Source organism: Hemiscyllium ocellatum, chromosome 24 (genome assembly GCF_020745735.1).
Source record: "Hemiscyllium ocellatum isolate sHemOce1 chromosome 24, sHemOce1.pat.X.cur, whole genome shotgun sequence".
Classification (NCBI taxonomy): Eukaryota; Metazoa; Chordata; class Chondrichthyes; order Orectolobiformes; family Hemiscylliidae; genus Hemiscyllium; species Hemiscyllium ocellatum.
In genome coordinates this window covers 852968-866199 of record NC_083424.1, presented here as the reverse complement: position 1 = coordinate 866199, position 13232 = coordinate 852968, and the positions used below count along the sequence as shown (strand labels likewise).

At 43.0% G+C, this 13232-nt stretch overlaps 1 protein-coding gene across 1 annotated transcript in view; it reads left to right on the top strand.

Moving 5' to 3' along the window:
• Window positions 1-13232, top strand: part of dnah10 (dynein axonemal heavy chain 10) — a 330367-nt gene that overhangs the window by 223586 nt on the left and 93549 nt on the right. The window contains exons 53-55 of the mRNA XM_060844124.1: window positions 1033-1236; window positions 5687-5767; window positions 6836-7033. Of these exons, the coding sequence (XP_060700107.1) occupies window positions 1033-1236; window positions 5687-5767; window positions 6836-7033 (483 nt within the window). The remainder of the gene's footprint in view (window positions 1-1032; window positions 1237-5686; window positions 5768-6835; window positions 7034-13232) is intronic.

Here is a 13232-nt window from a genome sequence, read left to right as displayed (position 1 = left end):
TTGCCTATAATGTCCCATATAATCAGGGCTGTGTGCTACAGTGATAATATCCCTGCCTTTGATTCAGGAGTTCTGGGTTCATGCGCCAGATGTGTGTCACAACATCTTGATTAAAGAATAACAATAATATCCATTATCCATCCAGTGTAATAAAATGTACTTGCTCAACAACGTTGTAATATACTATGAATTACACTAATGACCAAATTAAAATGATCAGTTTGGCTTGTTCTTTGTTGGATGCTACTTATATTAATGTAGTCTCAAAAACAGAAAGGACATGATCAGACATTGTGCTTTTTTTCTGAATCAAGCAAAGGCCTGCAGCCATCCATTTACTGCTGCATTCACCATGGCCCTGCCTCAACTAATCAAAGTTGACTTCTAATCAATCAGCAGCCTTTTTCTCATGCAGTATAAATTGTTGTTCCTTTTGCAATTTGGCATTCTTGCATCTGTCCTGATGACTGTAAGATGAAAAACTTTGACAGCATGTCTCTGTTTCCAGCAATAATGGCCTTGTTCAACTAGTTTTGATGTTTTTAAATTCAGTATAACCCTTTATAAATTTTCTACATCTTTAACTTTTCATTTGAGTAGTCGCCCCAGTTAGACTTATCTAATTGATGCTTCATTGTTATCACAGAAAGTCCAGCTAAATATATTGGTTTTTCAGTGACAGGAAAATAAATAGAGGGGGTGGTAACTTTAACCTCTCTCATGATCCTGTTCGTGGTTTGCACCATCAGGAAAACCAAAGCAATCCAAATTCTTTGATTATTCAATCAATAATAGAGCAATGCAGCATTTTAATATGTGTCACTGGCTTGGTGGATAGCTGTTATGATGTTTGTTTGACATTTGGGAATTGACATCCTTTTGTGTAATAGGGAAGAAAGCTAACCTGTCCTAACAGTGTGATGTAGCACTGGTGCAGGAGAGTGTGTGTTTATTGAACTTTCCTCAGATGTAATAGAGGTTATAGCATGAAGACAAAGTAATGGGATTTATCTTTTAAATGTTCTTTTTCAGGAATTGTCCCAGCACTTTTTCCAGATGAGGAGAAGGAGCCCATTTTAGGACAGATAAGAGATGAAGCTATGAAAGCTGGTGCTAGTCCAGCAAAAGAGAGTATCTGGCAATATTTTGTTAATAAGAGTGCCAATAACCTGCACATTGTAATGGGTATGTCACCCGTTGGTGAAACACTCAGGACTCGATGCAGAAACTTTCCAGGTCTGTGATACTTGTTTGGTTGTTTGGTCAGGACTTTATACAGTATTGTAATACGTATTTCAAGATCAGCTTTGGGATTGAAATCAACTAAAGTTAGACATGGTGATTAACCTGCAATCAAAAGGGCTGGTGTGACATTCTTTAAATAACAGCCTTTATTTCAGAGGAAGTAACAAGATGAACTATATAATTATTTCAATACTGCATGTTGCACCATTCAAAAAATATGATTAGCATTGGTGTGGTCACTGTGGGAGTATGGGTGAGGACACTGAGGGTGGGGGAGGAGTGAGGGTGGGGAGACTGAGGGTGGGAAGAGCGTAGGCAAGGGAGGAGTGGGTGAGGAGAGTGTTAGTGAGGGAGTGAGGACAGGGCAAATGTGGGTGTGGAGAGAATGTGGTGGGAGGAGAGAGAACGGAGGAGAGAAAGAGTGTGAGGGCGGAGGCAAGTGTAGGTGAGTGTGTGATGGGGTAATTCATCAGATAGGAGGGTGCAGACCCCACTCTGTCAACAGCAGTCTCAGCCACAACCAAATGAGCCCTTTAAATTGAAGCTGAATGGACAGCATCCTCATTCTGCTGCTGCTAGTATTAACCCAGGCCCAAGGGTTGCCAGGGTCACCAAGCAGGGAGCACACTGAGCTAACCCTGGCACAGTCAGTGGGCTGATGCAGGGAGATGGCCAGAAGAGTTCCCAAACTCAAGGGCACTCAGTGTCTCATTGACGCAACCAGTAACAGGAACATGAAGGCCCATTCACCAGTTTCTGGTTACCCTCTTCCCTGTAATCCCCTGTCTGTTATTATTCACAACTGCACCCCTCCACCCACTCAAATACAGTTCACTTCCCCCTTCCCCAAAGCACATACACTAACTCCCACTGTCCTGGGTGACTCCCTGCTGGATACTAATGAATCACCAGCCTCTGAGTGGCCAACAGTTCTTGACAGGCACGATTTCCATCCCAGGACCCTTTATCATCTGGGAAAAGCCTGACTACTAGGATGGAGTGGCACAAGATGTGGTGAGCCTTCCTGAATAAAGGCAACACGTGGCTGGAGACAAAGGCCTGTCTCCTCCAATAGATTGTACCCAAAATCTTATAGAGCTTTGACTAATCCACTAACTTTAAAACAAAAGAACATGGTAACATAGAGGCTATATTATTGAAGGAATGAAGGCTAAGAATATCTAGAAAGCTTCAGTTTGCATGACATCATGGCATTTTGAGAATTCGAATTTACTTCTTTCATTAAATCTGGAAATAAGGAAATCTGACTGCAAAATTAAAAACTCAGCTGGTTAATTAATCTTCCTTCAGTGAAGCAAACCTGCTATCCTTACCCAAACTGAGTCTTAATGTGACCACAGTCCCAAATGAGCATCTTCACTATCCTTTGAAGTATCTTTGAGTACAAAACTTCAAAAAGACCAAATAAATATGAGTGCCCAACTCCCAATTTCCAAGAACAAATTTAGAAAAACAGCTAACAATGATTTTTCAAAAGTATGAAAGCATAACGGCTGATTGATTGTTTGATTTCCAGACTGTTTCTTTAGGCTTAGAACATAGAACGTTACAGCGCAGTACAGGCCGTTCGGCCCTCGATATTGCACCAACATGCAAAATTAATCTGATGCCCATTTAACCTACACAGTTCCATTATTATCCACATGTATGTCCAACGCCCATTTAAATGCCCTTAACATCAGCGAGGCTACTAGTGTTGCAGGCAGGCAGTTCCACACCCCTACTACTCTCCGAGTAAAGGAACTACCCCTGATATCTGTCCTAAATCTAACACCCCTCAATTTAAAGCTATGTTCCTCATGTTAGCCTTCACCATCTGAGGAAAAAAACTCTCACTGTTCACTCTACCTAACCCTCTGATTATCTTATATGTCTCGATTAAGTCCCTCTCAACCTTCTTCTTTCCAATGAAAACAGCCTCAGTTCCCTCAGCCTTTCCTTGTCAGACCTTCTTCCCATACCAGGCAACATCCTAGTAAATCTCCTTTGAACCCTTTCCAAAGTTTCCACGTCCATCCTATAATGCGGTGTCCAGAACTGGATGCATACTCTAAGTTAGGCCGTACCAGTGGCTTGTACAGCTGAAGCATGACTGTGTGGCTCCGAAATGCAATCCCCCTACCAATAAACACCAACATACCATCTGGCTTTTTAACAACCCTATCAACCCGGGTGGAATTTTCAGGAATTTCAGGGATTTATGCACCTGAACACCGAGATCTCTCTGTTCATCTATACTGCCAAGAATTTTACCATTAGCCCAATACTCTGCATTCATGTTACTTCTTCCAAAGTGAACTGCCTCACACTTTTACCATTTTTCAGCCCAGCTCTGCATCTTATCTATATCCCTCTGTAACCCACAACATCCTTCAGCACTATCCACAACTCTGCAAATTTACTAACCCATTCCTTCTATGCCCACATCCAGATCATTTGTAAAAGTGACAAATGGCAGTGGTCCCAAAAGAGATCCTTGCGGCACACCACTAGTAACTGAGCTCCAAGGTGAACATTTCCCATCAACCAACACCCTCTGCCTAATTTCAGCTAGTCAATTTCTGATCCAAACCACTAATCTCCTAAAACTCTATTTTGTGCAATAGCCTACCATGTGGAACCATATCAAACGCATTACTGAAGTCCATATACACCACATCAACCACCTTACCTTCATCCACCTGTTTTGTCACTCTTGAAGACCTCAATAAGGTTAGTTAGGCATGACCTACACTTCACAAAACCATGTTGACTAGCCCTAATTAAATTATTCCTCTCCAGATGATTATAAATCCTATCTCTTATAACCTTTCCAACACCTTACCCACAACCGAAGGAAGGCCCACCGGCCTAGAATTACCAGGGTTGTGCAACTCCCCTTCTTAACAAGGAAACAACATTTGCTATCCTCCAATCTTCTGTCGACAATGATGACATAAAGATTGAAGCCAAAGGCTCTGCAATCTCCTCCCTGGCTTCCCAGAGAATCCAAGGATAAATCCCATCCGGCCCCAGGGTCTTATCTATTTTCATATCTTCCAAAATTGCTAAAACCTCCCCTTTGTCAACCTCAATCCCATCTAACCCTGTAGCCTGTATCTCCGTTGTGAGAAACGAAGCTCACTCACTTCAATAATTTCAGTCCGAGACAAGATCTGGATCAGTAGTGTCATTTATTTCGCTCTTGCAAGATGGGTGTGGTGTCTACTGGGTACAAAGGTAGTCTCACTCACACACACACACACACACACAGAATTCAACTAGTACACAATATTTATGTAATTTGTTTCCCTTCTCTCCTCCCATTGCTCCTCCCCTGTTTATATCTCCCTATTCTCTAAGACCGGCGCCCATTACTCTTGTTTATCTCTTGCCTTATCCGGTCCTGTCTGTGACAAAATGCTTATTTCTGGCCTCACAAGGCTGTTTAACCACCTCCCTCTGTGATCCATTGTTAGGTGTAACCTCCTTCACTACCAACCGTTTCCCTTATTTGTTATGACCATATGACCTCATGACTCCTTGATTGTGGTTTGTTCTTGTTTTTGCAGAAGTGGGAAACAGATGCTTATAACTACTGTTTGTACAGGCGTATCTAGCTTAACCCCCTCCCCTCACAGCACCTTATCTATTTGTCTGTAACATCTACCATTGTTTGCAGGCACATTTCATTCCTGCATGCACATTTTAGCTAATACAAAAACAATTATGTGTTTCCTTCACATTGTTTCCATTCTTGTTGACTCAGCTCTTGGCTGAAACAATTATATACTGGTGTGAGTTCATTTACTTTGCATAAGTAATTATGATTGCAGAAGTAACAATACTTTACCTATATCCCACATCTGTATTCTCATTAACATTGCCCTTTTCCAATGTGAATACTGACGAAAAGTATTCATTAAGCGCTTCCCCTATGTTCTCAGATTCCACACACAACTTGGCACTACTATCTTTGATTGACCCTAATCAAAAAAAGTGAGAAAGTGAGGTCTGCAGATGCTGGAGATCAGAGCTGAAAATGTGTTGCTGGAAAAGTGCAGCAGGTCAGGCAGCATCCAAGGAACAGGAAGAAAGGGCTTATGCCCGAAACGTCGAATTTCCTGTTCCTTGGATGCTGCCTGACCTGCTGCGCTTTTCTAGCAACACATTTTCAGCCCTAATCTTACTCTACTCATTCTTTTATTCCTGATATACCTGTAGAGACTGTGTGATTACTTCTGTTTGCATCTAGATATCCTATTGCCATTTGATTTCATATTTATTGAATGTCTCAATTTTAACAGCACAATATTCAGTTTACGATCATCAAGATTGACCTTTGATATTCACATGTTCCCACAGCCTTTCTGAGCCACCTACATTATTCTATAAATCAAATGTGCAGTTCTTTTAATTGAAAGAGATTTCTTTGTTCCAGGTTTGGTGAATAACACTGGGATCGACTGGTTTTTACCTTGGCCTCCTCAGGCTCTGCTCGCAGTTGCACAGTCATTCCTAGGTGAGAATGGAACACTTTACTAATTGATTGAACAATATACACCAGAATGGATTTTTAAAGCAGTTAAAACCATTTCCAGATGAATCCTAGGTCCCAACCTCATGTTACTCTCAGAACACTATTTTTAAATTTAAATGTACTGACCAGGTGGTAGATGAATTTAGTAGTTTGTTATAAATGCTGAGCATCTCTAGAAGACAGGAGCTACCTGTCTAGCACAGCCTCAAAAGCAGACAATAGCAATTCTGCAGCTGATGGTGCCTTTCCATGGAGAACAGCATGTTCAGGAAAGGGCTTGGAGGGTAAATGAACATGTCATGGACACCAGGTTGAGGTACAATACTAAATGTGTACCTAATTGGCTCTTCAAATGTCACCAAAATACATAGATTAAAAACTGTTATGTTGGTTCTTCCTTTGGAACCAGGGAGACAAATGGTAAATCTGAACAGAAACACTTAATAACAGGCCCAGGTTCCACCCCTCCAAGCCACCTGACAAACTGGCATAAAGAGACAGCACCTCCAACTTAGTTCAGAACAGAAACAAATTTTATTTTACCCTACTGTCATGCATCAAATTGCTCAACATTATCTGGAGCAGGGTTTGAAAATCCTACTCCATTCCAAACATCCCCTTAAAATTTCATTAATGTGTTAAAGGAGATGATAATTGGCAGCAAGTGGTTTTTCTATAACATCCCCCATCCTCCACAGGCCTTTTAAAAATTGCAAAAGCTTTCAGGTGGCAGGATACAGTCCCACCCTGTGGGAAAGAGGCTGTTAAATCATGGCCATAGCTGTGCCTGCACCACCAGCAATTGAAACCCTGACTCACTGTTTCTTATACATAAATCATACGTTGGTCAAGTCAATATGATATTCATTAATGATCTCATCTTGTTTGTGCCAAGTTAGCTAAATAATTACAAATTCTTAAAGCCACAGATTCATACAAGAGTATTTTACATTGCTATCCTTTGCAATGCTAGTTGTGCTGTTGAGAGTGAAGTAACTATAAAGGTTGGATACATACAAATGACTGTTTACTTGTTATTTTTCTTTACAGGAAAGAATCCAATGATTCCTAGTGATCAATTTGAGAATGTGATAGACCATGTAGTTATGGTGCATGGGTCTGTCGAAAAGTACAGCCTGCTGTTCTTGCAGAAGCTAAGGCGCAGCAATTATGTCACTCCAAAAAACTACCTGGACTTCATCCATACATATGCCAGATTACTGGATGAGAAAGATCAATTTATTTTGGGTAGGGGATTACCTTTTGATGAAAGAAAGAAAACTCAGACTAGATGTTTGAGGAAATTTGGTCATACAGAAAACAATTAATTATTTTTAAATAAATTGATCAAAAAAATTTGATTGTAAGCTTCCAAATTACGAGGCATCTGGACAAAATAGTTGGGGAGAAACTGTTCCCACTCATTAAGGTGAAGAACCATGAGTAAAGGTTTTAAAGTGCTTTGCAAAAGAGGCACATGCAAGGTAAGAAAAACCATTTTCACACAGCAAATGGTCCAGATTTGGAATGCATTGCATGGAGGTGTGGTGGAGGCAGGTACAACTAAGGCATTCAACAAGGTATTGGATTTTTATTTTAATAGAAACAACATACAAGATTATGAGAGAAAGACAAGAGATTAGCGCTAAGAGAAAATGCTCAGAGAACTTGTGCAGTCACAGTGGGCTTATATAGCCCGTCCACTCTGTAATAATTGATTTGTGCTAACATTTATTCTAAACTATAAATTTGTTTGCAAAACACGAACATTTGTTTAATTGTCATAGAGACGTACAGCACAGAAACAGACCCTTCGGTCCAACTCGTCCATGCCGACCAGGTATCCCAACCCAATCTAGTCCCACCTGCCAACACCTGGCCCATATCCCTCCAAACCCTTCCTATTCATATACCCATCCAGATGCCTTTTAACTTTTGCAATTGTACCAGCCTCTACCACTTCCTCTGGCAGCTCGTTCCATACATGCACCACCCTCTACTTGAAAAAGTTGCCCCTTAGGTCTCTTTTATATCTTTCTCCTCTCACCCTAAACCTATGCGCTCTAGTTCTGGACTCCCCCGACCCCAAGGAAAAGGCTTTGTCTATTCATACCCCTCATGATTTTGTAAACCTATATAAGGTCACCCCTCAGCCTCCGACGCTCCAGGGAAAACAGCCCCAGCCTATTCAACCTCTCCCTATAACTCAAATCCTCCAACCCTGGCAATATTCTTGTAAATCTTTTCTGAACCCTTTCAAGTTTCACAACATCTTTCCAATAGGAAGGAGACCAGAATTACATACAATATTCCAATAGTGGTCTAACCAATGTCCTGTACAGCTGCAACATGACCTCCCAACTCCTGTACTCAATACTTTGACCAATAAAGGAAAGCATACCACATGCCTTCTTCACTATCCTATCTACCTGCGACTCCACTTTCAAAGAGCTACGAACCTGCACTTCAAGGTCCCTTTGTTCAGCAACACTCCCTAGGACCTTACCATTAAGTGTATAAGTCCGGCTAAGATTTGCTTTCCTAAAATGCAGCACCTCACATTTATCTAAATTAAACTCCATCTGCCACTTCTCAACCCATTAGCCCATCTGGTCAAGTTCCTGTTGTAATCTGAGATAACCTTCTTTTCTGTCCACTACACCTCCAATTTTAGTGTCATCTGCAAACATACTAACTATACCTCTTATGCTCACATCCAAATCATTTATATAAAGTAGTGAACCCAGCACCAATCCTTGTGGCACTCCACTGGTCACAGGCCTCCAGTCTGAAAACAACCCTCCACCTCCTCTCTCTGTCTTCTACCTTTGAGCCAGTTCTGTATCCAAATGGATAGTTCTCCCTGTATTCCATGTGATCTTACCTTGCTTCCCTTGAGGAACCTTTTTGAGTGCCTTACTGAAGTCCGTATAGATCACGTCCACCATTCTGCCCTCATTAATCCTCTTTGTTATTTCTTCAAAAAACTCAATCAAGTTTGTGAGACATGATTTCCTACGCATAAAACCATGTTGACTATCCCTAATCAGTCCTTGCCTTTCCAAATACATGTACATCCTGTCCCTCAGGATTCCCTCCGACCACGTGCCCATCACCGACGTCAGGAACATTGGTTTATAGGCTTGTCCTTACCACTTTTCTTAAACAGTGGCACCACGTTAGCCAACCTCCAGTCTTCCGGCACCTCACCTGTGACTATCGATGATACAAATATCTCAGTAAGAGGCCCAGCAATCACTTCTCTAGCTTCCCACAGAGTTCTCGGGTACACCTGATCAGGTCCTGGGGATTTATCCACTTTTATGCATTTCAAGACACTCAGCACTTCCTCCTCTGTAATCTGGGTAATATGGGTAATCTGGGTATTTTTCAAGATGTCACCATCTATTTCCTACATTCTTCCACGTCCCTTTCCACAGTAAACACTGATGCAAAGTACTCATTTAGTATCTCCCCATCTCCTGCAGCTCCACACAAAGGCCACCTTGCTGATCTTTGAGGGGCCCTATTCTCTCCCTAGTTACCCTTTTGTCCTTAATGTATTTGTATAAACCTTTTGGATTCTCCTTAACACTATTTGCCAAAGCTACCTCATGTCCCCTTTTTGCTCTCCTGACTTCTCTCTTAAGTGTATTCCTACTGCCTTTATACTCTTCTAAGGATTCACTCGATCTATCCTGTCTATACCTGACATATGCTTTCTTCTTTTTCTTAACCAAAACCTCAATTTCTTAAGTCATCCAGAATTCCCTATACCTACCAGCCTTTCCTTTCACCCAAACAAAAATATACTTTCTCTGGTCTCTCGTTATCTAATTCCTGAAGGCTTCCCATTTTCCAGCTGTCCCTTTACCTGCGAACGTCTGCCTCCAGTCAGTTTTTGAAAATTCTTGCCTAACACCGTCAAAATTGGCTTTTCTCCAATTTAGAACTTAACTTTTAGATCTGGTCTATCCTTTTCCATCATTATTTCAAACCAATAGAATTATGGTCGCTGGCCCCAAAGTGCTCCCCCACTGACACCTCAGTCATCTGCCCTGCCTTATTTCCCAAGAGTAGGTCAAGTTTTGCACCTTCTCTAGTGGGTACATCCACATACTGAATCAGAAAATTGTCTGGTACACACTTAACAAATACCTCTCCATCTAAACCCTCAACACTATGGCAGTCCCATTTTTACTTTGGAAAGTAAAAATCCTGTACCATAACTACCCTATTATTCTTATAGATAACTGAGGTCTCCTTACAAATCTATTTCACAATTTCCCTCTGACTATTAGGGGGTCTATAATACAATCCCAGTAAGGTGATCATCCCTTTCTTATTTCTCAGTTCCACCCAAATAATTTCCCTGGATGTATTTTCAGGAATATACTCCCTCAGCACAGCTGTAATGCTATCCCTAATCAAAAATGCCACTCCCCCTCCTCTCTTGCCTCCCTTTCTGTCCTTCCTGTAGCATTTGTATCCTGGAACATTAAGCTGCCAGTCCTGTCCATCCCTGAGCCATGTTTCCGTAATTGCTATGATATCCCAGTCCCATGTTCCTAACCATGCCCTGTGTTCATCTGCCTTCCCTGTTAGGCCCCTGTTAGGCCAATATTTAATCAAACTATGCAAAAAACATCATAATTTCCATATACTGCCATCTACAGCAAAAACTTTCCTGACTACAGAATCATTACAGAAAAGTATCAATAATGCTTCACAGACAAAAAGAGATGCTAGATCAGAAATTGGGGAGGGGTGTGGTGGTGACCAAAAGGTAATCAATGATGTGAGTTTTAAGGAAGGTTTGGAGCTGAGTTCTCCAGGAGTTGGTGGCGGGTCTGTTGCATTTTTGATACATGTTATCTAGACTTTTGTATGCAAGGAACAATTTCCATGTTTGTGCTTAACGCTGATAAGTGTGAGGTGTTGCATTTTGGAAGGAGTTACAATTCAGGGGAGTACTCAGCAAATGGCAGCATACTAAAAGCTCAGAGAAACAGAGGATCTTGGGTGTCTGGAATGCTCTGCCTGGGAGAGTAGTTGAGGCAAGTAACCTAATAACCTTTAAGAAGTATTTGGATGAGCACTAGAAATGTCACAACATTCAGGCTGTGTAAATGGTGCTAGAAGATAAAACTTGACTAAGTATTTGGTGTATTCTGGATTAGTAGTGCTGGAAGAGCACAGCAGTTCAGGCAGCATCCAACGAGCAGCGAAATTGAAGTTTCGGGCAAAAGCCTTTCATCAGGAATAAAGGCAGAGAGACTGAAGCGTGGAGAGATAAACTACAGGAGGGTGGGGGTGGGGAGAAAGTAGCATAGAGTACAATGGGTGAATGGGGGAGGGGATGAAGGTGATGGAGGGGATGAAGGTGATGAAGGTGATAGGTCAGGGAGGAGAGGGTGGAGTGGATAGGTGGAAAAGGAGCTAGGCAGGTCGGACAAGTCCGGACAAGTCATGGGGACAGTGCTGAACTGGAAGTTTGAAACTAGGATGAGGTGGGGGAAGGGGAAATGAGGAAACTCTTGAAGTCCACATTGATGCCCTGGGGTTGAAGTGTTCTGAGGCGGAAGATGAGGCGTTCTTCCTCCAGCCGTCTGGTGGTGAGGGAGCGGCGGTGAAGGAGGCCCAGGACCTCCATGTCCTTGGCAGAGTGGGAGGGGGAGTTGAAATGTTGGGCCACGGGGCGGTGTGGTTGATTGGTGCGGGTGTCTCGGAGATGTTTCCTGAAGCACTCTGCTAGGAGGCACCCAGTCTCCCCAATGTAGAGGAGACTGCATCAGGAGCAACGGATACAATAAATGATATTAGTGGATGTGCAGGTAAAACTTTGATGGATGTGGAAGGCTCCTTTAGGGCCTTGGATAGAGGTGAGGGAGGAGGTGTGGGCACAGGTTTTACAGTTCCTGCGGTGGCAGGGGAAGGTGCCAGGATGGGAGGGTTGGTTGTAGGGGGGCGTGGACCTGACCAGGTAGTCACAGAGGGAACGGTCTTTGCGGAAGGCGGAAAGGGGTGGGGAGGGAAATATATCCCTGGTGGTGGGGTCTTTTTGGAGATGGCGGAAATGTCGGTGGATGATTTGGTTTATGCGAAGGTTTGTAGGGTGGAAGGTGTGCACCAGGACCGTTCTGTCCTTGTTACGGTTGGAGGGGTGGGGTCTGAGGGTGGAGGTGCGGGATGTGGACGAGATGCGTTGGAGGGCATCTTTAACCACGTGGGAAGGAAAATTGCGATCTCTAAAGAAAGAGGCCATCTGGTGTGTTCTGTGGTGGAACTGGTCCTCCTGGGAGCAGATACGGCGGAGGCGGAGGACTTGGGAATACGGGATGGCATTTTTGCAAGAGATAGGGTGGGAAGAGGTGTTATCCAGGTAGCTGTGGGAGTCGGTGGGTTTGTAAAAAATGTCAGTGTCAAGTCGGTCGTCATTAATGGAGATGGAGAGGTCCAGGAAGGGGAGGGAGGTGTCAGAGATGGTCCACGTAAATTTAAGGTCAGAGTGGAATGTGTTGGTGAAGTTAATGAATTGCTTAACCTCCTCGCGGGAGCACGAGGTGGCGCCAATTTAGTCATCAATGTAGCGGAGGAAGAGGTGGGGAGTGGTGCCGGTGTAACTACGGAAGATGGACTGTTCTACGTAGCCAACAAAGAGACATGGATAGCTGGGGCCCATACGTGTGCCCATGGCTACCCCTTTGGTCTTGAGGAAGTGGGAAGATTCAAAGGAGAAATTGTTAAGGGTGAGGACCAGTTCGGCCAAACGAATGAGAGTGTTGGTGGAAGGGTACTGTTGGGGGCGTCTGGAGAGGAAAAAACGGAGGGCTTGGAGGCCCTGGTCATGGTGGTTGGAGGTGTAGAGGGATTGGATACCCATGGTGAAGATGAGACGTTGGGGGCCGGGGAAACGGAAGTACCTTAAGTATTTGGTGTAGCTTTACATGTACAGACTTGATGGGCTAAATGGCCTCTTTGCTGTATTATTCTGTGATATGAAATTTGGAAGCATTATAAACTATAAGAGGACAGTGTAGAAATTCAAAAGGATATTGACTGTTGATGGAGTGGGCAGATAGATGGAGATTAATTTTTAAAGATGTGTTCATGGGATGTGAGTGCCATTTACTGGGGCCAGCATTTATTGCATTAGTTGCTCTTGAGAAGGTAGTGGTGAGCTGTGTTCATGGCCCACTGCAGAACCATGTGTTGTAGGTAGATCCATGTTCAGGACCTCCGATATTGCAATCAAGTTATCCCTCATTCATATAAAATCAAGTGGAGATCAGCCTAGTCTATTCTGCTTTTCCTTGTAAAACCACTCACTCATTCTAGGTATCAATTCAGCAAACCTTCCGTGAACTGCCTCCACCTTGTTTATATTCTTGCTTAAGTAAGGAGACCGCACTGTACACGGTTCTCCTGATGTGGTCTCATCAATGAT